Source organism: Sander vitreus, chromosome 16 (assembly GCF_031162955.1).
Source record: "Sander vitreus isolate 19-12246 chromosome 16, sanVit1, whole genome shotgun sequence".
Taxonomy (NCBI): domain Eukaryota; kingdom Metazoa; phylum Chordata; class Actinopteri; order Perciformes; family Percidae; genus Sander; species Sander vitreus.
In genome coordinates this window covers 10,879,058-10,905,108 of record NC_135870.1, presented here as the reverse complement: position 1 = coordinate 10,905,108, position 26,051 = coordinate 10,879,058, and the positions used below count along the sequence as shown (strand labels likewise).

Sequence of the window (26,051 nt, the reverse complement as noted above, 5' to 3'; positions counted from 1 at the left end):
TTAGAAATAAACTGGTATATTAGCTACAAAAGCAGAATTAAACAAGAACACTGACATAGCTTACAAGGCACAAGCAAACAGATACAAGATTAAGGGTGTTAGCTGAATAAAGTATTTTGTGTGCTGACTTGTCTTGTTATGTACTGCTCCATTTTAGGAGAAGGTATGGCTTCTCAACCAGCACAGTAAACACATAGCTGACCACCAGCGTGAGCACCAGGTTGCCAAGGAACAGGTACATCTAAAGAAGACAGGAGACGTGCAATACATTAAGTTAGAAAGGGATACAACATGGCCTAATAAAGCTCAAATCTGAAACACCTCAGCATTACGCTGACTTACAAAGTTGATGTTTGAGTAGTGGATTGGGGTCTGTTGCATGCCAATGTAGAGGATGATGAAGACAGGATGTGTCAGATAGCAGGCAAAACTGATGTTGGAAAGAGGGACCCAGAATTCAAATGACAAGATGCTCTTGATGAAACCTAGAGAAACAGTGAGAAATAAGATTTTTTGTTAATACATATTTCTACTTTCATGTGACTGTACTCACATCATGTCACAGTGTGCAGATATGCTATGTATTTGTATTCATATTAGTTTGCCCAAATCATTGTATGGTATTATTGTGAGTATTGCTTAGGCTGAAAAGATCAAATCCCACCAAATTGTGCAGTACAGTTTCCTCATATTGCCATTGCTACTATTGAAGTATGAAATTATTAAAAAGCAAGTTACACTATTATAGTGCAGTCAACCATTGATCAACATGATCAATGGTATGCAGAGAAAACAAATACTTGATCATTTGTTAAGATGCATATTTCAAATTTTATTTTGCTTTTTTCTGAATATGGTATTTGGAACATCTCTGCTCTTGGTTTACCTCCGTAACCCTCCTCACAGGCCAGTATGATCCAGGTCACAGCCAGAGCCCAGAGGGGCCTGTGCAGACCCTGGTAGAGGGCATGTGGTACAGATGGATAGGCTGGGGTCTCCCTGAGGATGTAGGCCAATCCAACCACCACAGCCATGAGTGACAGACAGCAGAACCAACCAAGTGCTGCCTGCCACTGGAGCAACAGCAAGACACCATAAGCACATGAGTGTGATGGCAGCTTTAGCCACTTGCTTGTGTACAGAGTCTGTTTCGGCTTGATAATATCACAAAAGAGCATATGATATGTTCACATTTCTACAAAAAGAATAAGCCGTGTGTAATGATCCTGGCAGGGACAATTTTTTACCTTTTGCTTTAACAGCTGATCTTTCTTTGTTGTCAAATATATTCCAGTCAAGATCCCAATTAAAAACGGCCCATATCTTGTGTATGGTTTCACATAGTAATACAAGACATAATTCTCAGATGTCCTGCAAAATAAATAAAATAATTTGACATTTCATGCATTCGGTTCCTGAGCTGTTTGCATTAATACAAGATCACCATCACTACACCTTACAGTGTAGACGGCTGAAAGACTGGCAGCTGCAGGAGTGCAGTTATAACAGCACCAGCCACAGTGGTCATCAGCAGAAGGCCTCCAGCAACAACCACAAACACACCTCTGTTTCTGATAAACAAAAGACAGAATGAATAAGATTACAGGACTAGAGTTGTATTAGTGAACTGTGGCCATGATTCAAACATTGAATTTGTCCAAGGTAGAAATCAAGGACATACAGTCTATAAAAATAGACCAGCAGAGGAGTGGTGGCATAACACTGGAAGTCCAGGGACAGGTACCACGTCCAAGGAATACACTGAGGAAAGATTAGAAAATAAAATGTTAACAAATAGGTCAGTGTAGAAACATGTCAAAATAGAATTGGAGTTACTGAGTTATTGCTTAAACTTACTATATCGTGGACTGGGAGGAGATTGCTAATCAACAGTAAGTTAGCCCACCAGTACGTCTTACAATCCATTAGTGTATTGATGAATGGGAACCAGTAGGGTCCCCACTGGACCAGTGAGATGAGGCCAATGGTTAGACACATAATAAACAGGTGCAGTGGTTGAATCCTGTAGCAAAGGAAAGACAAAGAGAATTTGCAATTACTGTACGTTTCTAGTTTTAGTTACAATGAAGAGCTTCTACAAAGTAAATCTGTTTTTATCAAATTATCAACATACAGTACCTTTTAATCCTCCTAAAGAGGTAGTTGGCCACCAAACTGGGGCTCAGTTTGTCTTCAGCCCTGTCGATGGAGCCCAGCAGAGACCTTGCACTAAGCAGACCCCTACAACACAAAAGCTGCTCTAGAAACCGCTTTTTACAGACACACTACAGTAAATCCAGCACTGTTTAAACTTTGTGTTGTTTCAGTCTCACCCTAGCAGCAAAAAGGTGTCCACAGCCAGAAAAACAGGCCCGCTGATGGTAAGCACATGCACAGGGCTGCTTTCAACAGTTTTCTTCCAGTCTTTGTAGTTATCTGCAATAGAGATAATGCAGTATATAAGAATGTAAGTGAATGACGCACGGACTGAATGAGCAAGTGGCATTGAGTCTGGTCGTACCCAGGTTGTTTATTACGGGGAACTGTGCAGAGTGTCCACATATGATCCATAACAGGCTGAGAACACGGATGCCATTTAGGGAGGAGTAGCCTCCTTTTGTGATGGATGAGGAGGTGCGAAAGACACCCTGGCTGGTGGTCTGTAGAGAGAACGCCTGAAGGCACCGGTACATACAGCTTTGAGGAAAACACAGTGGAGCGTCCCCGGTGCTGTCTACGAAAGACAATATTCAATAAACTTTTCTGTGTTCAACATTTACTTATGATCTACCTTCTGTAGTCCAATCACAGAACAGCATTATGCTCGTGGTGAATCATCTGGTAAACATTTTCAGGAAATCTCAGGGAACACGTAGTTAAACAGAAACACAAAATACATATTGTACTTACTATTATTATTTCCCTCTGAAGTGCTACTATAAATATCACCACTATAGGAGCCGTTGGTCTTCAGGGTCCCATAAAGGTTGATGCCAGTGTTTAAACAGGAAGACTCCGCTGTGTGACTGACCTCTCTGTTCCGTTGCCACCTTATTATAGCTGTTAACAGGGTAGCCGCAAGAGGAATTGCTACCATTATACAACACACAAACCTGCAGGAGAAAAGTTATCTGTGTTAGGTGAAGACTCCCCAAAAACAGTCTTGAAATGTATGAGACACTTCTCCAGTTTAGTTTACAAGTATGCATGTATATAAGACAGTAAAGAGGATTTGAAAAGAGTGACATCCAATCATATACTGACAGACAGGTAACATCTGATGCATCAGGGGCAATGTTGTTGGACAAACAGTGGGTCATGATCATCTCCTGAGTGGACTGATTGACCAAGATGGAAGGTAAAGGAGGAATGAGGGATATCTGGCCAAACTGAAGTCTCCCTGTTAATAAAGTGAAGCAAGCCATGTTTAAACACAAGTATTGGACTGACTGAGTGGTAAGTATAAGACCAGAGAAAACTTAACCCTTAAAATAAAATCACTGACCGTACAGCACAAGCATTTCAACATCGTCTTCTCCACAGGAGTCAGGGACACAAATACCCACAAAGTACTGGACAGTTTCCTATGGTAGTAAAAACACTTTGTTCACAATTTAAGCCAAGTGTCAGGATGACATTTTATCTTCTTTAATTACATTGTTTGTTGTTACCTGCCTGAGGAACACCTGGCAGTACTGTCCAGAGAAGGTGGGACCGTGTGCAGAGCGGCACTGCTGCAGCAGGCCCGGCTGGTTGGCATTACCTCCTTTGACATTGCTACCCATCTTTCCAAATGCATCATACACTGACAATACACACAAGCACAACCATACAACACACAAATGCAACTTAGCGCAAATAACCAAACATCGATGATCCACATGTCCTTTGGGTTAAAAAAAGAGACTGACTATTAAAATAAACTTGTAAATTGTGACATAGGCTATTGATGATGGATTATGATTACACAAAGTTATATGCCTTTACTTCATTTAAGAATAAATGTCTCTTCAAGAACCCATTTGAAGCTCTAACAGGTTGAAACTGCTTCTACTTGCAATATAAAAGTAGGGCCTAAGAGTGGGGCATGGCTTGCTACTTGACTATATTGCACTTTAATCAACGATATATGTAATTTGATTCAGCAGAAATGAAGTTTTCAGTGTCTGTTGCTATACAATGTAAAAGATGAAATTGTGTAAACATAAAATACATTTTCAAAAACGGAATTTAGTTCATCTTCTTACTGAAGACGAATTGAATATAGCCTACAAATTGGAGCTCAGAAAGTTGAACAAATGAATCTTGTTTTTCTTGCACATAAGTTTTTTTTTCTGAGGAAAAGTCAAGCCAGGACTTCCGTATGGATCTATCTTCTATCTTTTTTTTTTTTAAAGATCACAGACACGTAATTTCGTTGTCTTCCCCATAGAGCTCAACAGTCCCGCCCATAGCAGGTTCCGGAAGTAAAAATACAATGCAATTTCTCCATTGACATATTGGAGTATAAGCCATAAAATCGTAACCGTTGATGGTAGACTTAAAACCAGCATGCCGACATGACTCAGCGATTGTATATGCTCATATAGACACCACAAATCATGAGGCACTACCCTTGTTTTGAGATAAATGTCTTTTATTCGCGATGTCTTGGATAAGTACTTCATTACCCACAATCCTGAACAATCCCACAATCCCACAGTGATGCCTCTGATTGGTGGAACTCATGCTGGTGAGGAGGGGGGGTGTCAGTACCCAAGCTCTGCTGCCTGCACGATCCGTCACGAGGATTTACGACACTGCACGAATCACGATCTGTTCCACGCTTCTGACGTTGGCCTCTGCCGGGAAGCTAACGTTAGTTTAGCTAACAGCTAATTCGGCTAACCGCTAGCTGACAGCTTGATTCAGTCTAAAATAACGTTAACTCAAACTTAACACTGGCTAAAGCCGTCTACAGCTGACGTAACAGCCGTTATATATGTTTACGGTTATTTTCAGGTTTTATTTTTAGGGTCTTTTAAAGTTATTACATGCTGTCTCAGCTAGCGGTTAGCCGAATTAGCTGTTAGCTAAACTAACGTTAGCTTCCTTTGTTCAGTGGTGCGCGGTGGTTTATGGGATGAGTAGTTCCTTCGCTCTGAGATGACGATATGTACACAGTCTTGTACCTTTGACTTTTTTACTCGAAATGATACGTTGTATGATTATGAGTCACGTACCACCTGGTTACCCTAAGGCATGGTCTAAAACTCTTTATATACGGATTTTTCCAGACATCAATGGGAGAAATGAATGGGAAATTTATTTCCGGAACCCAATGTCTCTCAGAGGAGTGGCGGGACTGTTGAGCTCTATTTCTTCATCTAGTTGCCTCAATGGAGTGAAACAGCGTCCCTCTGGGTTGTAACGGTCAAAGCTGGAGTTGCATCCTTACAGGTGGTGAAGACGGGACAGATGAAGTTGTTTACTGTTTGATTACTATCAAACAGTCTGACGCGGTCACTATGATGCCACTGTAAAACTGTAAATGGACAATACTTAGGAAGAGAAACTAAAACGTAAAATGTGAAGCCAGTCATACTTTGGCCTCACAACAAAACAACAATAGTTAATATTTAAATGAAACAACAGCCTGTTTTTTAGTGTTGCCTGCTAACGTTAGCCGTGTTGTTGTGAGACTAGTTAGCTAGCAGCTAGTTCTGTGAGCAAAAAAAATCAAATAACCTTCTGAGCAACAAGTGGAACGATAAGGGCATTATATGACATGGATATGGACTACTTCAAGGCCTTGCTTCAACGGTGATTCAAATATAGCCCCTTTCTATCTGTCTCTTTTCTCTTATTTTTCTCTCCAACAGTTACATGTCTGTTTAGTTGTTATGGAGATCATATTATGTAGCCTACATTTACAGGTTGTTCATTCATCAATATGTTGTTTGTAATTTATGAATTTGCTTGAGCAAAAGGTCTGCTAGTTCCTTGTGACAATGAATTATTTCCTGTTTTGGTTTTAAGCTGGGCTTTAGATAGTGATAATAATAGACTTTATTTGTAACATTTCATACACAAAAATGTTGTTTAAAGTGCTTTACAAAATAAAAAAGAAATAGCAGACAAAAACAGAAATGATCATTACCACAACCACTTTCACCATCATCATATAAATAAGTGTAGCCTAATCCTTTAAATATCCTTGGTGTAGTTAGCATTAATTGATACTTTGTAGACCTAAACAACACATATAAGACTGTGTCATCTTTTTGATGTGATCATAAACTCTCAAATCTTTTGTAGTAGGCTACAGTATATTTTATTTGGATTCTAAGGAAATACATACTGTATGTTAATGTGTCTTTCTCTTTATTTTGAACATAAGTCTGTTGTCTAAAAGTTTACTAACTGTTATGTGGTTTGTTGCATTACATATTAGTGGGACGGTACAACAAACCTCACATTGTCCTGTTGGCCTGTCTAACTTGTTTTTTGATCAACTCCATGGCTAAAGTGAACACTTAGTTTCAAAGTTAATGCAACTGGCTCTTCTCAAAGAACAGCTGGCCCCTGTACTAGTCAATGGACCTGAACCTCCACTGCCCCAGGCTCAGTAACTCTACAACTTTAACATACAGAAAGAAAAGCCCTTTACAAGTCAGCAGTACTTACTGAGAACAGCATATTCCTTCGGCCTGTCCTGGATAATTTCCCTGAGGAAAGTGTTGGTATCCTCCGTACATCTTTGAGACACAGTCAAGGCCTGCGTATTTTCCAGCGCTACACTACACCCTGCAAACAGAAGGAGCGTTACCGCCAGGGCCATGTTTAGGACTGACTACATCATTTCAGTAGAGAAGTTGTTTAAATAACATAGGAGAGGACAGATCCTCATGAAGAAGGTAGCTTGAAATTCATCTTGAATGGGGTGGATTAAAAAAACTACTTTAGCAACTGCAGATCCTCCACACCTGGTTTTCTAGATCAGGTGTGAACAGGATTTGGTTACATGAGGATGAGAGAAGAATAAAAAAGATCCAGGCTTTGATTATGGCCACCACACAGGATCAACATAATTAGAAGCGGGTTGTTGTCTCATCACTTCCACTGAAACAACAGGTGTTTTACAGTAGTATCAGTCTAATTTTATTTCCCCTAATCATTTAAATATTAATCGTTTTTCTCTAATTTCTCTACTGAGTTTGTTTTTACTGGAACTATTTGTCTCAAGCTAAAATATGGGAGAAGCAACACCAAACAGTCCAGTGGCAATACATCACCCATGGCCACTAGATGGTGAGATTGTCCTAAAAACCTACATGAAGTGCCATGCCTTTACCAGACAACAGTGAGGGACTCCATTTATATACAATTAGTATGATGCAGCTATCAGTCCCTCCAGAAAAACGCGATTATGCGATCGCATAATTCAATGCATAATCAGCCAAAGTCCGCATATTTATGCGGGGGCCGCATTAATTCAAATACGCCGCACTTTTGCCACAGAAATTGCAGAATTCCGATTTTCCACTTGCATGATTTCATAATCCCCGCATTTTCGTTGCAAAAAAGTCACATAGGCCTATATCTAAATAATTATTATATCTTAGCAGAAAGTTGAAAAATGTTGCATTTACTTCACACAAGAGCAGCCATTTTCCCCTGTTGCCATGGGAACGTTATGAAGTGCCGTAATTACGCGACGTGAACATCATCGAAAAGCTGCAAAAGCCGCGATGAAGCCATGATGAAACCACAGTTTTTGCAAGTTCCCGCAATATTCCATCGCATTTTCTTCAAGAAAACGTGCCGCATAATCAAGGATTTTTGCCCGCAACAATCATAAAAAAACTCTGCATTTTTCTGGAAGGACTGAGCTATACATTATAATCCATTCTTATTTTTGTGCCATAGAAAGTAGATAATAATTTAGTTATGCGGAACCTGATTTCAAGTGATTAGATCTGAGTCTTTTTACTCCACAGTGAACACAATTAAACATGTTTTGCCTCTAACAGAGTATATTAGAAAGGATGGAAAGAGCTTTGGTGGAGTGAAAACATGCACAAAGTAACTGTTCCTGTTGACACACAGTGACTAAATAACAGTCTCCTAGAAATTACATTAATATACTAAATTGCTGTGAAGGTAAGGTGATTTAACTTTAGATCATGCCAACATGTCCGTTTGTTTTGGAGTCAAGGAAGTGTTACATTCTTCTACCACACAGAAGTACCACACTTTGGTTAAACTGGCATTAATAGATTTTGTTGTTGTTGTTGATTTGGTAAAGTTCATATGGCAAGACAGTTGCATATTTTTCATTAGTTCTGACAAATGTTGATTCAATATTCACTCTCCCTTTAGCTCTGTATACGGCACTAATACAAGCATGAGTATGAATGATCACAAGGGGATTTCTGATATATTTCAACAGAGAAGAGCTGATGTCTCATGTGCAGTCGACATCAGATCTTGCCGCTAGAAGGTGACTTCATTTATTGACATAAAGAACAGATTTGTACACAGGCATCAGAAATGTCTAAAACAGCAGCAGCAAGATACATTCTAATCAACAAACAATTCACAGACTGCTTCTTACATGCAGTTTTACAGCGCCGGACAGTTAAAGTCTTATTGTCAGAGTAGAAAAGAGTCTGTTTTTTTTGTTTTTTTTGGGAAATGCTTGGAACAAAGAAAGCAATGGAAAACAATATTGTGATTCTTACAACTTTCAGTTATTTTTCATTTAATTGATCTGGTTGTCTTGTATCAATAATTCAGTTTCCAAGTTTACACTTTCTTCAGGTTAGATTTTCCCAGTTATTCCTGTCAATGAACACTCATGATTTCACATTAAACCAAAGAACTACAAACTGAAGAAACAAGAGAGAAACTTAAAATGTTGACATTAGTTATGATGTAAAGAAGACTGCTGTTAAAAGAAAGGCAAGTGCTTTTTATCTTATTTTAAATATTTAGGTAAACCTTTACTGTGACTTGTAAAGAACTGCCATATAAGACACAAATTTGGCCCATATATTTGTCTTTAAAAAATCCTGTTTCTGATGTAAAAAATGTTGTGTATGTATTTGATATGTAAATAATAATTTGACACAGTGGTATGAAGCTGCAGCTGAAAACAGCCTTTGCCTTTGTCTGATATCTTCTGATTTTTCACTTCATTTCATCTCAAAATGAATGCAAAGATTTTATTTTTAGGATCAATAGTTTCAGGATGTATTAGGAGGAAACCAGACCATTATAGAAGCTGAGGAGAGCTCAGAGAGAAATATTATCCATGAAATTAAAAAAGACCTTAGCTGGGGAAAATATGTACTGTACTGGGGAAACGTGAGGCTCCCAAAAGTTTTATAGGCTATATGTATATTGTTCTTTCAGACATTCATTTGACATTAGCAGCATTGCAAATTCAGAACACTGCTGACTGTATGAGGATTAATCCCATTACAACAATATACAATATATCCATACATGATCTAGCCCTAGTGAGAACAATGGAAACTGTTTAAAATGAAAAAGCTCTTTCTATAAAAAAGATATATTCAAAGCCTATAGAAACATCTATGTGTGTACAAAAACTATCGGGTTCAATTTACTTAAAGACACAAAGTGACTATGTATATATATATATATAAAATATCTGTGTGTGTGTATACTGTATACATACTGTAGTACCTTACATGTACATTGTGTATATACAGCATACTGTAATATACTGAAGGTTGTCTGCAGCACGCTAACAAACTGTTTTAAACAGTTTTAAAAAGTTTTAAACTACAGTGCTTTAAATGGAATGGTTTAAAAGTGTCACTTCTCAGCAGCGCTCAGTCTCTTAGACTTTATGAATGCCATCCCATGTGTCCTCATGTGGGTATTCAGGTTTCCCTCTGTTTCAAACATCTTCCCGCACACTTTGCATTTGGTATTTGGTGTCCCGTCATCCAGCTGGTTCTCTCTCTGACTCTCATCGTCGTCCTTGCCCCGTGCGTTGTATCGGGCGAGGCCCTGCGGCTCCTTCAGCCGATGGACGATAAAAAGGTGTCGGGCCAGCGAGCGGTGGGATGTGTAGCACAGGCCGCACTCCTGACACTGGTAGGACGAGCCATCGGACTTGTGCTGGGGAATGTGCTCGTGGAAAGCCCCAATGTCCTCAGTGGTGAAGCCGCAGACGGCACACTTGTGAACTTTAAGGATGTTCACCTTAAGCCTCTTCAATGGCTGTGAGTCAGAGCCCCTGCAGTTCAATCCCGGAGACCCCTCATCATCTTCTGGCTTCCTTTTGGGGCTGAGGGTCTGTGGAGGAGATTAAAACGATCAGTTAGGAATGACAGAACAATGGAAATCACTTGTAAAGTAAAAATGTGTGCCACAGTACCGTTTCTTTGTCAGGTAAAGCCTCGATATTATCAGAGTTGACCGCCTTCCCCTCTGGGTCTTTGACTTTATGCATTAGATGAATGTGCTGATCCAGCAGCACTCTTTTAGTGAACGGTTGACTGAGAGCTGGGCAGTGCCTATCAAAGTACAAGAAAATAAAAATGATAACCCCTCGCAAGCTGATTTTTGCTTTCCCCACAATTTGCTTGTATTTTCATTATTAGTATTTTCATTTTGAATTGTACTGTGGAAGCAAGGTAAAGCATGGTTATTGCACTGGACTTTGCGAACTTGCGCTCCCACCCTTAAACCTCCCCAATTACGTAATTTAGGCTGCAACTACGCGTGGCTCCTTATTGATTATTGGCTCATTGGTTTATGATACTCTAGAGCCAATCACCTTCTCTTCCGCCTCCGAAAAAACGAGACTGTCCTCATCAGAAAAACAAGCATTAAGATGTTTCAGCTAATGGACAAAACTACGTGTAAGTGACAATCGCTGTCTGTCTGCCTGTGTTGAGAAAAAGTAGTCTGACATTACTATGGAGCCAGAAAGAAGTCAGGGTGGATGAATGGGTCAACAAAATGTTGGACAACACAGGAGACAGCTATTAATTTCCGTTTTCATACGGATCATTGATTTCTTGTAATCATTACAACAGTTGTTTGCTAACTGTATCCAAGTCGTTATTGTGGTAACCATGATGACCAACCAGTGCTTGAATTATCTTTTTGTCTTTAAGGGGGTCTCTCTATCTCATAAAAAAAGTTGGCATACCCTGCACATAGCCTAACAAGGCTATACAATTAAATAGCCTAGGCGCGAGTGGCGCTTTTGCGCAGTATATGCGCACGGTAGGCCTAGGCTATTATCTTGACACACGCACACAACAGACAGAGATTTTTTTTTACAGAAATTGAGTCATTTTAATTAATTTTTAACATATTATTGATTATAATAGTCTATATTTCATTTAAATTTCGCAATACAAAGAAATATACTAAACGATTTAGTCTGAGTGTCATTCTCAATTTCACAATGACATAAAACGTAACTCATTTGAACCAGACCACCATCTCAGATATCCTCAGTGTCAAACAATAATGCATGTAGTCTTTAACTTATACACAGGGAAAATGCACTAACTGGCAGAAATGAATAAAGCCATTGCACAGCCAAACTATGTTCTAGTCTTATAATGTACACGTAGTGATAACAACACCTAGGTGTTCAGTTGTCTCGTGTGTTGAACCGTGGAAATAAATAGACGAACAATTTTGGAATTTGCAATGAGATGGGAAGCCTATTCGCCGAATATTCCGCCATCAGAGATTGCATTGTATTGCTGATAGGTGTTTCAAAATATCTGGGAACTTTTCTGGAGTTCTGAATGGCAGAGGATAGCTACAGATTTATTTATTTATTTAAGATGTATTGGTGGTATTTACCTCAAAAGCACATTAAGCTAAAAGCAAGGTGACTTCTTTGGACTTGCGAGTGCTGTCAAATCAATCGTAGCCATAGACTGTTAATATTAATCCTAGCCTATATGTGGTTTGATCACATAGCCTAGTGGTGTGGTGGTGAAGTGCAGTCATGCTGCGTTCATGAGCGTAGGGTAGGCTCAGGTCTACATCCCGTAGTAGCCTATATTTTATATTTTAATTTAACGTATTTAATGGTAAGAGACCGCACAGGGATGGATAATGAGCGTTGTTTAAGATTAAATTACAATGCCACATATGGCAGACACCTTCAGATGTGAGAGACCCCCTCAGATTTTTGACTTTGTTGCTTTCATGGGAGCCAGTCCTCACTCTATGGGAGCTCGGCTCCCTCTGGCTCCCATGTAATTCGAGCACTGTGACCAACATCTTCTAACTTTAATCTGTAGTTATAGTAGTAGTATAGTTTTAATCCAAATCATAATCTTTCCCTAACCAAGTGGGTTTTGTGCCTAAACCCAGCCAAAACGTAATCATAATGTCAGATCACAAAACGCTTGTATGTGTCGTTCTGGAGGGCATGATGGACCAACAACGTATTTTGTCGTTAAATTTGGACTTGTCAAAAACACAGTGGGTGGGTGTACTCACGGGCAGGCGTAGACCTTCCGCAGTCCCTTGTGTTTGAGACGGTTGTGTCGGCAAAGACTGTGGGAGGAACTGAACGACTTGTCGCACTGCCGACATGGGTGTTTCTTCAGTATCTGCAATATATGGAGAATGCATGATAACTTTTTTTAGATATAGGCAGTTATCGATCATGTTTCTACTCTAGTGTGACTTCTGGTGGAATGTAATTGAGGACATTTATTCAAGTATTCTACCTAAGTACACATTTGAGGTACTTGTATATTACTTAAACTTCTATTTTACTGCATTTTAGAGGGGATTATTGTACTTTTTAGTCCATTACAATTATTTGACAGTTACAGCTACAAATTACTTTACAAATTAAAATTTTACATTCAAAATGCATGAAGATTCCCTGAAATATGTTTTGTCATGTTATACTATCCAAGAGTGTATACAATTAGAGCTGAAAAACATAGTTGATAAATTAGTTGATTGACAGAAGATTAATTGAGAAACTGTTAAAAAAATTAATTATTAATATTTTAATTCTGACTTATTTGTTTTAGTTTGTCCAATAGCTAGGCAAAAGCATTGTGAAGGTTTTACTTCGGGCTCTGGGTAATTGTGTTGGCATTTCTCACTATTTTCTGAAGTTTTACACACCAAACAATCAAAAGATTGATTAATAGAGAAAATAATCCACATAATTATCAATAATGAAAACAATCATAAATCATACTGCATGCTAATAATATAATGTACAATAGTAGACACTAAGTATGTATGTAGTATACCTTTTGATTCTTTCACTACATTTGAGTGAGGCCTATGATTTTCTTTGCCAATGACTACTCCTGTTATTGTTGTGCACATAACAAAGAATCTTGAACCTTGAATACTTCCTCCACTGCTGTAGGACTTACAGTATCAACTCTCTAAATTTGTTTCTCTTACCATCCCTAAGCAGAATCTCAAATAATTATCGGAAACTTCCTTATGAGAATGGTTTCAATCATTCACCTTGCCATGTTCGCGCCTCATGTGAGCCACAAAGTCCTCCCTGGAACTGAAGAGGCCACTGCAGTCTCTACATGTATATCCTGAGCCGGGAGGGTTCTTGAGATCTGCTGAGCAGTTACTGTTTGTTTTCTTCATAGGTGAAGGTGAACACCTCTTTTCTCCCTTGTCTTGACCACTGACATTTCCTCCATCTTTTTTATTATTATTATTACTAGGGCTGTTGCTGTTGGCACTATTAGAATTAGTGGGCTTGGTGCTGAGGGGGAGGTGTATGCCCAGGTTTGGTGGACCCTCGATGGTCTTCAGGGTTCCATGGATGGCCTGGAAAGGGGCCACATATCCAGATTGAATGATAACGAAAGATTTATAAAGCACTGGTATGTGAAACATTTCTAGACTAAACTAATTAGTAGTACTCATATAATTTGCCTTACAAATTTAAAGATAATACTGTGCTATACCTATTCATTAACCCACAGCATGTTGTTTGATTTTAGAGTTAATTAGAAGTAAAAAAAAAAACAGACTCCTACATACATAAAAAAGTGGATATTATTTTAAAGCATGCCTCAAATAACTGCTTTTTATGCTCACCTTGATATGGTCCAACATGAGCTGTTTCTGTGCATAGTGCATGGAGCAGTCGGGGCATTTGAAAACCGAAACTTTATGATTTACGATGTGCTGGTCGAAGTGCGTGTAGAGCAGGGACTGCAAAGTGAACACGGTATCACACATGGAACACTTATAGATCACCCTGTAAGACAAAACAAATCATCCTCAAAAAAGCACTGTAAGTTCACTGCAAAATAGGAAAGAAAGCTGTTAGTGTCGCAAATGTTTAACATGAAGCTATCAAACATTCAGTTGCAGTTGTATTCTTGCAGCTAATGTCTATCTCTTAACAAACCTTTTGGATAGTTTTACATTGTGATATCAAATAATTAAACATACTGAAATAGATGCTTTAGTACTCTGAACATTGTTTCACATTAAGCTTTAAGCTTGGGGCACAACCAGGCCCAAACCCAAACAATGGTACAAGAACACCTGCTCCTAAGCACCTGCATCATCAGTAGTGCTGATGATGGACAGTATGCAAGTCAGTGAAAGGTTACCATGTGGAAAAAACAAACCAAAGTTGAGCCACCATGTCTAAAACCCCCAAATCCTGCTACCGATGAAGCAGCGAGGATGATTTTCCTTTGAAAAATGAATTGGACGTGGGTATTAGGTTATATTGGTGTGTGCCTTTGTGAAAGGAAGAGCGTGTATATGTGTTTTGACAATTCTTTGAGGAAAAATATAGTCTACTGTGTGTGTACTGCTTACTGTTTGTATTTAAATAATGTATATATTAGATTTAATTTGGCATTGAATTAAATTGTGTGTACATCAAAATGTACGTACTTACAACAACAACTGGAATACACTTTGCTGAATTTGGTCTTAAACAGAATATAAAACTGAAATACATTTGGTTTAGATTGGCATGATATATATTAATAAGTGCCCACAGTGATTTTGACCTACTTGGGCTCTCCTGCCTTTATTCCTGGATGCTGTGTGTTCGCATGGGATTGGGTTGCAGGCGCAGACTTGAAGGCCATGGGGCAGAAAGGACATTTATAGAAGATCTCACAGTGAGAACTCTGGATGTGGGATTTTAGAGTTGCTACATCAGCGAATATCACACTACAGTGGATACAGCTGGAGGGGGAACAAATAAGAGTTAGCAAAAGACAGATTAAAATAATAAAAAGGCAGTTTAACTCATTTCTCGGAGAAAAGCACTTTGGTGTTTCTAATTTAAGTCTTAAAATGTTTAAGTTTAAAATGTTCTAGTCTTTTTTTTTTTTTTTTTTAATTGGTGAGCCTTAGCGGGCTGATCAGTACAGGACACAGACTTTTCTTTGGAAATATGCATACTCACTTCCGGGTTGAGAGTTAGATTGGAAGATTGATATCTCTCTCGTATCAATTGTCTCATCTAACTCTGCAAGAAACCGAATTGCCGTGGAAATATCATTACCAGGCAGCAATGCAAATAAACTTAGCAACAAAAATTAAGGAAATTTGTGTTTGGTAGATTATTTCTCTGTGGTAACAATGCTTTTTGGCAATGAATCTTATACCGTTGGAAAGCCTGTTTAGTTTCCTTTCAATTGGTGCCCCATTTGTAAGAAACATGCATTTGTGGGATGAGCAGCAGCGCTGAGTATGTGGGTTGCGCCCATGAAAAACTTTCCAAATCTTCTCTGCCAATGCCAAACAGCTTATTCTGCCATTGACTCATTTGGTGTTTGGTGGATTGGATGATTGAAGTTTGAAGAAACAAGACATTGGCAATTGAACAATTTATTAATTTCACAAACAGGAGCTTCAGTAGCGTGTGGAAGAACCATACACAGACACAACAGCCTGGCACCTCCTCATGCTGGTCACCAGCCTGGTCACACACTGCTGTGGGATGGCATCCCATTCTTCAACCAGCATTTGTCGCAAGTCAGCCAACGTGGTTGTGTTGGTCACTCTGGCACGAACAGCCAAAAGTGATCAATGGGGTTGAGGTCAGGACTGCTGGTTGAAGAATGGGATGCCATCCCACAGCAGTGTGTGACCAGGCTGGTGACTATCATGAGGAGGTGCAAGGCTGTTGTGGCTGTGTATGGTTCTTCCACACGCTACTGAGGCTCCTGTTTGTGAAATTAATAAATTGTTCAATTACCAATATGTCTTGTTTCTTCAAACTTCAATCATCCAATCCACCAAACACCAAACAAGTCAATGGCAGAATAAGCTGTTTGGCATTGGCAGAGAAGATTTTGAAAAATTTTCATGGGCGCAACCCACATACTCAGCCCTGCTGCTCATCCCAAATGCATGTTTCTTACAAATGGGGCACCATTTGAAAGGGAACTAAACAGGCTTTCCAACGGTATAAGATTTATTGCCAAAAAGCATTGTTACCACAGAGAAATAATCTACCAAACACAAATTTCCTTACTTTTTGTGCTAAGTTTATATTATAACAATGTAGATTTTAACTTTGAGACAAGATGTTAATTTCACAACATTTTGATAGACCAGACTCATAATTTAACTATTGGTCAGATACTGTGTTTTCAGTTTTAATGGCTTGTATCTTGGGTGACTCCACAAAATAAATGTCCCAATAAGTTTCATAGTGAGTAATAACCCTTTCAGTAATATGGGATTGTCAAGTTGAGGCCAATGGAATAATAACTGTAATTAGAAATGACATTGTACTTAGATTTAGAAAGGAGGAACACTGCTCAAAGGTCAGATTTGACTATCCAAAAAATATTAGGGTCTTAACAGAAGAAATAGTTTGGAAATTAAAGTTGAAAAACTACATTTCAGCACAAGACTAAAATGCAAATAATAATATTATGATTTTAGTTAAGGTAGACTGACCGGTAGCCAACTCTACGGGTGTAATGCAGGCAGTTCTTGGTGACATGTGATTGGAAGTGGACAGATCGGCAGCTGGCACCACACTCAGGGCAGATGTAAGGAGACTTGTGCTGGTGGATTCGCTGGTGTGACAGAAAGCTGCACTGATTTGGGAGAAGCATTTGGCAGATGGAGCATGTTTTCTAAAAAAGAGGAGATTAAGAAAATCATCAATTGCATTTTATCATGGCACCGAAATGATTTCACCCATAATTTGAGGGGTTATCTTTGAATAAATGATACTTCTTTTAATGTTTCATGTGGATCCAAGCTGTAGTTTTTTTTTCCAAATGTGAGTCACGTACCATTGTCTATGGGAAAAATGAATGGGAACCAGATCCTCCCCAAAATAGCTACTCCCACCACTAAATCACTAAAAGGCTGATTAATTAAATTGAACCATATTAAGTAGCAGTTCACAAATGAAAAACACACACCTGCCCACTGGACTCCGGTGCCTGTTGGTAGTGCATAGCTAGCGAGCTGTCATCCTGAAACATTTTGTTACACTCCAAGCACTTTAGACTGTGCCTGCAGAGCTTCGATGCATCATACTCTAACGGCATGGCTGCCACAAAAGAAGCACTGCATGGAGCTGAAATCACTGTACTTTGGGACCCTCCACCAGCAACTCTCCCTGATATTTGACTTGTGGATGTTTGTGCTTGGGGGGTGGGAGTGGTGCCAGTAATGCTGGGTGGGCCTGATGAGGGTGATGTGGTTATCATCTGATCTGCAGGGATGGGTTTTAGGATTAGATGTGAGCACTGCATGACAACCCCTTTGTCCTTGTGGCCCCTGGCATGAGACAATAGGCTGCATTTGTTGTAGAACACTAGACTTTTGGCACAGTGGTTACAGGTGACCTCAATCCGCACACTACGACGTTCATAGTGATGTGTCAAGCTTCTCTCAAGAGCAAATGAATCTCCACATTCCAGGCACTTGTAGCCACGTGAGGGTAGCGAGATACAAGCTGAGGTTGGTGGAGAGAGGTTCGGGACATACACAGGGACAGGATTTATGCTACTCAGGACTTTATTGAAGGCATCCACTACAGAGCTTTGAGAGCTGCTGAACACTTGAATCCTAGAGACTTTCTTTGAGGTCCGGCCAGCCAGAATTGTCTGCTGTTTGACAGCAGAGGATACAGTCTGAGGCTGAAGATTGAGCTTACTAAAATGGACAGTCTTTGGCACAAGTTTGGAATTAGCCAGACTGGAGGCAGGTACCATGACAGTCTGTTGCTGGATGGCATTAGCAGCTTTCATGATGGCACTGCTGGCACTCTGCACTGACACAGCGGGGATGACTGTTGCTTTGACTGTGGTGTTGTTAGCTAGCTTCAGGTTGATGACCTTGGAACCAGCTGTCTTGACTGCTGAGACGGGCAGGAAAGCTGTCGCCACTGGTTTAATAGTCATTTGCTTGGCTATTTCAATTGAAGGGCCTCCAGTGGTGGCTAATACTGTGGTAGGAGATGAGGAATTTGCACTGGTGGTTGCAATGACAAGAAGGCTATTCTCAGCTTTTTTCAGAACTTCAGGATCAAACTCTGGTACAACTCGGGTGACAGTACGCTTGATCTGGCCGGAAGACGTCTTGATTGTTTTGATCCTGACTTTTGGGATGACCGGGGTGTCTGTGCTTGAGGCAGGGGAATCTTTGCTGCTACCCTCACTGATGACACTAGAGGGGCTGTCTGGTTGTTTTGTTAGCAGCCTCTTTGCAAATTCTAGGGCTGACTCCTGCTCATGTGGCTTCTCTGGAGCTCTGGGATTTTTATTCATCGGGGTGGCTTCTTTTTGTGTTGTAGGAGAATCCAAAATACCCAAGTCTGTAGCACAAGCCTTTTTGGCACTCAGGGCTGCAATGGCTGCTATACAAGATGAAAGTTTTGCAGAGGACTTGGCTTTGACTTGAGACATACTGGACACATTTACAAGCCCCATTGGCTCTTCAGCCTCATTGCACTCCAGACCTTGAGACTTGGGTACAGTTTCCTTTAGATGTTCCCCTTCATGTAAACTTGATTGAGGGGGCTCATTAGACTTTGAACCTCCCAGAGTGCCATGTGTGTTCTTGTATTGATCAGGGTTTTGGTCTTGGTTTGCTCTGGGCTGAGAAACAGTGTCCACTGATACAGAATATTTGGGATTCTGGTCCTCTGTCCCAATAGTGGATCTAAAGAATGACTGACCTCCCAGTTTGTCCATGGGGTCATCTACCTCAATTTTATCATCATCATCAAACTCTTCAGCACTGGAAATGGGGCTGAACTGATTGAAGGTAAGTGATTGGTTGTTGACTAGCTGTTCTTTCTCCCTGGGAGCTATCCATCCATTCTTCAAGAAGCCATTATGAAGTCCATTTCCAGTGCCACCAGAATGGGGTAGGGGGTGTAAATGACCATCATCCCCTGATGTGATTTCACCATGCTTACTAGTGTCTGTGTTTCGGATGTTCTTGACAATGACACTAACGCCAATGTCTTGTCCTGTTGAGGGGTTGTGGGACTCGTCTTCATTGGTAGTCACCCGACCGCTAGGTTGCTTGACCTGTCCATCATGGTCATTGTTGGGGCCAGATTCAATAGCGGCTTTAGGATCCACCATGTCGGGGATGTCGAAAGCCGCCAGCAGGTCATCGAAGTCTGGCGTTTTCATATCTCCCATGGTCCTGCTCCTATTCTGATGAGGGGATCACCTGGGGAACACAGATGAAATGGTAGAGTAATGAGCAATGTAAGCCATGTTTATGTTTTTTAACTATATCTAATGATACGAGTTCATCAACATCCTATAAGTTATTACATTTTGCAATTAATGTCTTCTTACTGTCTGTGTTTCAGTTGTTTGTATCTGGTTAATGTAACAGAAAAACAGAATTGAATTTAACCACATTCTTATTACTGTTGCTGTAGTCTCGTATTGCCAGACCTTCATCCACAGCCCTGCGGAGGAGGGTCTGGCTAGTCCACACAGCATTCCGGGAAAAAAACGTGCTCTGGTTTATTGGCATTTCTTTAAACCAATCACAATTGTCTTGGGCGGTGCTAAGCACTGGACAGAGCCACGGTGCCGCTGCTAAATAGCCTCGGGAAGGAACTTATAATGGTGGAACGTGTACCTTCAAAGGTTGTTTTAGTCATGCAACAGAAAACTCAGATTCAACAGATGTCTAGCTAGCTGTCTGGATTCACCCTGCAGAGATCTGAGGAGCAGTTTACCATAGTCCTCATAAATCCACCAGAGTTTAAAATTACAACACAAAGAAAGCAGAAGGTAACGGACATCCGGCCGAAAAGAGTTCCATTCGGCGGAATTTCCGGCGGCACCGGAGCAATCCCAGAAGTGGAACGTTGTGGATATAGACTACTGTTGCTGCAACATGCTGTCTTGTATGTGATAGTGAAAGGGAATAATGGTTTTACTCATTTATCTTTGCCAAAAATCAGCATAGCAGATCAAAGATCAACACTGTTTACTATTACAGTTGATTCCTTGTGTTCTGGTGTTGAATGTTCCTAGCCTATTCATGGCAATCTGTTTATTAGATTATTAATTGGCGTGTGTGAAGCTGATATTTTGGTTTTAGGCTTGTGTAAGATAAAAGCCAATAATATCCATAGATCATTGATAACATAATAGAAAGGTTCATATTCTTGTATACATGAATTTTCAGTTATACTAACATCATCCTAAATCCATTAGCCCCAAATAAGATCTGTTCTTATGGTAACTGGAAGTAACCAATCAATTCATATTGAGACTAGAATTTGACTAGGTTAAAAGTGATAAATTGGTGATATTTTGCAGCGAAGACTAAGTAACCACTGTAATATGATCCTGTTCATGAGTGTCTCTGCTTTTCAGTTTTGATCAAGTTGGGGTGTGACGTTGGCAAATGAAGTCAGCAATGCAAAAATCTGTATTCCTTGAAAGAAAATCATAAATTGTAGATGAGAAAAGTATAAACAATCCTGTCTTAGCCAATAAAGGAAATACAACAAACACAATAGTTCTTCAAAGGTAATGATTTAATGTAATTTTTGGCATGGAGGGTGGATGTACATATTCCAGTCAGTATAAATTATTTATAGTCTCGTTCACATTTACTAGACTTTAGATTGTTGACTGTAATGGAAGCAGCTGCTCAAGACATTCTAAAAATAGCTGTTAAAATCATTTATTCACTAGTTGAGAAACATACTGATTTCCTGTGGCTATTCATAAAAGAACAACTGTTTTCAGCCCTGCACTGTTGGTTTCTGAAAAAAAAAACTGAAGCACACTGCAATAAAAATGTGTACTATTCGTAAACATAATTTTCATTTTATAGTTAAAAAATATAACAGACAATGGCATTACTTGAGTTCTTGAAAGTGGTCTCATGTTTACTGTAAGTGGGAAAGGTCCTAGCTATATACTGCATGAAAGAACAAATTCATGTTCTTAATAGTGTGATTTTACACATATTCCCAGCTTGTATGACTTCATCATTCATTTGTGACCACATCGTGCACCAGTGTCCACATATAGTACAGATTAAAAAATACCATGTTAACTATGACTTAGTCACTGCTTTCTGGTGCTTGATGTTTACTTAATACATTAGCAGACTGAGCTATGGTTCTCTCCTGCTACATCTTTAATTCAGTCTGTGCACCACACTGATGCAAAGCTCTTCTGAAAAAATGTGTCCAGGTGACGTACAATTAGTCCTATGTATGACTCATTTGTCCTTACGTTGGGTAACTTTATTGAGCTGTTTCAGAAACACCAGGGAACCACTTGCTGGTCAGCACGGGGGGTAGATTTGACATTTTGATTATATTAAATGTGGGTACTTAGCAAAACATTTTCCTCTTCAATCAATACACGGTCAGGATTGCTATAATTAAACAAATGACATAGGGAGAAAAACAGTATACCAGTGTGCTAATGCAATCCACTTTGCTTTTCTTGAAAAGCTTCCAGTGGACTTAGGCTAGAGAGGCATCAGAAAGTTCCTCTTTTTGAATATACTATATATTCTGATCTATAATCAGGAGGATTATGAATCTGGTCCAAGTAATTGATACAATATAGACGATTAGTACTTTTAAAAGTTTTCCTTTCAATAATTTTCCTGAGTCCTCAGTGATCAGTAGACTGGCAATCAGCTGGTTTTAGGGGTGAATAAAACTTCTAAACAATACTTGAATGAAGCTGAATGAAATATGTAAATATGAACATGATGACAAGGGAAGACTTCTGATACGGTGATGGAAAAGATGTAAGGATGGTCACTCAAGCAAACACGTTTATTTATCGAAAACAAGCAGTGTTCATAAACATGTTTTGTAGGTGAATTATTTAAGCAAAAGGTCTTATACAATGTTATTCAACATCAGAAAAACCTAACTTTCAGTGGGTTATAACTCTTCAGAACCAAGCCGCTCTTTATTTTTCTAATAGTGAGCACTGCAAATAAGATATGATGGGACTGAAATGCATTGTCTGTATTTATTATGGGTGTTGGGGACAAAAGGCACTGCTGCTGATCTGCTTGTACAGTGCGTGCAGTTAAACCAGTACTGCTATAAACGCATCTGCACCCACACACACAGACCTATATCTTGTAGCCTCATCTTTTCAAAAATTCCAAAAACAATTCTCAGTTCAATCCAGACGATGGGGTAGTTGTAACAGTGACATAAACATAAACAAAATGACAGAGACAAAGGGAGAAATGTTATGGAGGGAGAGGGCTCGTAAGAAATGCAGTGATGGGAAAAAATGGCTGCTGAGCTTTGTGAGGCTGCAGCAGAGAGAGAGAGGCCTGGTGGAAAGAACAGCTAGTCACAGCCATGACAGCCAGAGCAGCCTGACGTAGAAAGTAAATTAAGGTTAAAAACAGACAAATGTGAAAAATACACAGAACCCCTCTCAACAACAGCAGTGTAATATACACATGCACTATTACCACCTGAAATCCATAAATCTATGTAAAACTAAAATCTCAGCAAAGTGAATGTAAAACAACAATGGGGGAAGCATGCAAGTGAATCAGCCACTCCTCACCCTCTTGCCTCCGTCCCTCTCCAGCCACTAGCCAAATCTTTCCCTTCTTCCTTCCATCCTGCAACAAACAGTCACAACAATACTAACCCACAAAAAGCCACCCACCCCACCCTGCTTGGAGGAGAAAAAAAAAGTCCTGCTTCTTCCCGACCATGCAAAGGCCCAGAATACAGGGTCAGATTACATCCAGGGATCTGGTGAGTGGTGGTGGTCCTGGGTAAGGATCCTCCTTAGTCATTCTCTGCACCACTAGCAGCCCACAGACATACAACAGACAGATAGATCATGCTCTTGCATGTGTGTGTGTGTGTGTGTGTGTGTGTGTGTGTGTGTGTATGGGAGGCTCCAGGCTGCAGATTCACAGAACTCCCAACCAGCCACGTCCCCCTGCCCTCGTCCCTTCCCAAATCTCCCTGCCCCCCTCGCTATGAGCCTAGTTGCGTAGCACAGCGACGAGCAACAGCAGGAGCATGGTGTCTGCCTGTTCCATGGTAGCCGGTGGCTAAGATGTGAAGGGCTGCCATGGAGTAGCCTGGGCTATCTCTATCCCTCTGGAGCACAGGGACGGCATTGTTCCTGTCAGCCCTCTGTCTGCCTCAAACCGGTTTCATCTGGTTCCGGTCACCCAACATAAAGCCCTGCGCTGCAATACGGCCTCAGAAACACACAGGCAGAAGCAGTGTGCCCACCTATCTGGAAACACTGCAACATTTTTTACCAAACTACATGTACAGTATACTGTCATACATTTAGTCAAACAAAAACACAACATTTAATAGACAGGTGGCAACATGTTTAAAGGAGACTAACTGCTCTGGTTGGTTGCACTGCTGTAGAATAAGTCCAGAAAATGCACAAAAAAAGATGGTGTTTGGGTTAGCACAGTTACCATGACATATAAAAACAGGACAACAGTAAAGAAAATGAGAAAAATCATACAATGTGAACAACAAAATAGGTTGTAAGAGGTATGATTTAAAACAAAATAATGTACAAATGGTGGCTGATAACAGCAACTGAGATTTAACTTAACACTTTGAAAGGAAGAAGCATATTTAGGTAACCATGATGGTACCTTGGCCTATTTCTCCCCCAGTGCTCTCATCCCAGACACACTGGTAGTCTCTCCTAAAACTAAAAACTTTCATGCAGCCCACAGCAGCATTACACTCATCACTGTGATATACAGATAAGTAATGTATAAAACCCCAGGACAGACCATCTGACATGGGCACACACAAGCTATACATGCACCATGATTTCCATCAAACACATGCCACCCCTGCCCACATATGCCACCACAGAGACACACATAAACATGCACGTTCATGCATATATAAAGGTAAATGTGGCATACCCTTGTCAAATTTCCCACTGAGAGATATTCAGGAAAAAAAGTCTTCCTGTAGAGGCCTCAGCACCTGCCTTTACTCAGCCCCAACCATTCCATCCTCCTCCTCCTCCCCTCCCCCTCTTCCACTCTCCTTCACTGGGTCAGTCCTAGATATTAGTCCCAGTCCGGGCCTCGTTTTCTCCTAAAGCCCCCGCCACCACCACCACCACTACGGCCGTGCATGAAGGGACGGACAGAGAAAGGGGGCAGTGTTCAGCAGGCGAATCAGGCCTTTTGTCTCTGTCTGTGCAGGGGGGCGAGGGGACTCTCCACTCTGGCTCTGGAGCAGCAGCAGCAGCAGCTGGTGCAGAGAAAGAAGAGAGAGAGTGGGAGACACAGGGAGGTGGGGGAGATAGAGAGGAAGAAAAGGAAATGAGCAGGAGAAGAGTAAATAGGCGCTTGAATTTTTTACATGTTCTTTTAGGCCTGTGCCATAGCATAGCCATATAGCCAATTGGCGCGGGGATATCTTGATAAACTTGTCTCTCTCTTGCACATTTGTATTCAGGAATCGATAACATTATATATTTATAACATATTGCATAAATAGCGGAGGCCTAGGTCCAACTGCCCATTCAAGGTCAACGAGTCTTGTGTCGGCTTCTCGTTATTTAGGATGGAAGTGTCATAAACTTTGATTTGAATCCAGCAAGACACATACCTACATGCATACATATAAAGCACATAAGAGATAAGAGATAAGAGATATATGGCTACTTTTGAGCCTCAAATGGTATGACAACACATACAGTAATGGCATGATTTTCTCCTACACATGAAGGATTGTAACTCATTGCCATGCTATTTCACAATGCCAATACGAGCATGATTTGATTATTCATGTAGATTCCACAGCAGTGTACAGACAGAAATAACATGTTATATTCGACAATAACAAGGCAATTTAAACGTAAAAGGTGGCATCCCATTATAGTACATGTGATAGATAAATTGGTAAACCAAACAGGATCAAAACAAGTATTTCATAACCTACCTGGGAGACTGCAGAGAGAAGCTTTCAGCTGAATAAGGCTGTCTCTCTTTGGCCTGCTACCAGTCCTTCATACATCTGGCAGACCTATCAAAGACAGCCATGAATGCTGCAGCATAAACTAATTAGCCTTCATTATGTAAAGGATCAAGCCAGATGTATTCATCAGACAACACAAATGCAATTTTTACACTGCAAGGCAGTTAGATTTGTGCATCATAATAGGCCCTCATGGTGCCCCCGCCTCTGACAGATTCCGTGCAGGAGAGGAGGCTGAGGTTGCTATGCTCCCCCACCCCGAACAGAGTCATAGTCACGACGTCACGTTGTCTCCATTCATGCCGGCTATAAGCAGCAAAGAGAAGCTGCTTAAACACTTATAAAATGGGGTAAAAAGTTTAACTAATAGATATTGCCATGAAACTTAGCCAGTTGATTACTTACATTAAGACAATTCTTATTACAATGTTTAAATGTGCAAATGAGGCATTAGAAAAAGTAAGTAGTAAGTAATAATTTTGCTTAACAGCATTGTATTTGATCCTTTCGGGGAATCCAGACCCCCAGTTTAACCACCCATTAAAACCTTTTTAAGCCCACTGCCTCACTAAGCTGTCACCCAGACAATGAT

The 26,051-nt window shown here is 40.2% G+C and overlaps 2 protein-coding genes across 2 annotated transcripts; both read right to left on the bottom strand.

Annotated features, from left to right (window-relative positions):
- Positions 1-136: 136 nt before the first annotated feature.
- oacyl (O-acyltransferase like) lies at positions 137-6,754 on the bottom strand. The gene is made up of 15 exons (XM_078270679.1): positions 6,667-6,754; positions 3,672-3,805; positions 3,506-3,584; positions 3,265-3,400; positions 2,911-3,113; positions 2,522-2,734; positions 2,334-2,436; positions 2,140-2,241; positions 1,858-2,023; positions 1,682-1,761; positions 1,461-1,571; positions 1,248-1,371; positions 887-1,073; positions 343-485; positions 137-241 (listed from the first exon to the last, which is right to left on the bottom strand). Coding segments are annotated over exons 1-15 (1,887 nt in total). The 5' UTR covers positions 6,668-6,754.
- A 2,913-nt stretch (positions 6,755-9,667) lies between these two features.
- znf532 (zinc finger protein 532) lies at positions 9,668-23,121 on the bottom strand. Its single transcript, XM_078272195.1, has 9 exons — positions 23,037-23,121; positions 17,409-19,677; positions 16,933-17,114; positions 15,028-15,204; positions 14,089-14,251; positions 13,495-13,815; positions 12,493-12,605; positions 10,394-10,532; positions 9,668-10,311 (listed from the first exon to the last, which is right to left on the bottom strand). The coding sequence occupies exons 2-9, from the start codon at positions 19,644-19,646 to the stop codon at positions 9,826-9,828; spliced, it is 3,819 nt and encodes a 1,272-aa protein (XP_078128321.1). The 5' UTR covers positions 19,647-19,677; positions 23,037-23,121; the 3' UTR covers positions 9,668-9,825.
- Between the last annotated feature and the right edge of the window lie 2,930 nt (positions 23,122-26,051).

Coding starts and splice junctions, on each gene's coding strand:
- oacyl (XM_078270679.1), bottom strand. Junction 2,437..2,521: donor CCCCGTAATAAACAACCTGG/GTACGACCAGAC, acceptor TCTCTATTGCAG/ATAACTACAAAGACTGGAAG. Junction 2,024..2,139: donor CTCTTTAGGAGGATTAAAAG/GTACTGTATGTT, acceptor CCTTTGCTACAG/GATTCAACCACTGCACCTGT.
- znf532 (XM_078272195.1), bottom strand. CDS start 19,646: ATGGGAGATATGAAAACGCCAGACTTCGATGACCTGCTGGCGGCTTTC. Junction 14,252..15,027: donor ATAAAGGCAGGAGAGCCCAA/GTAGGTCAAAAT, acceptor TTTGTCTTACAG/GGTGATCTATAAGTGTTCCA. Junction 10,533..12,492: donor CGGAAGGTCTACGCCTGCCC/GTGAGTACACCC, acceptor GTACTTTGATAG/GCACTGCCCAGCTCTCAGTC.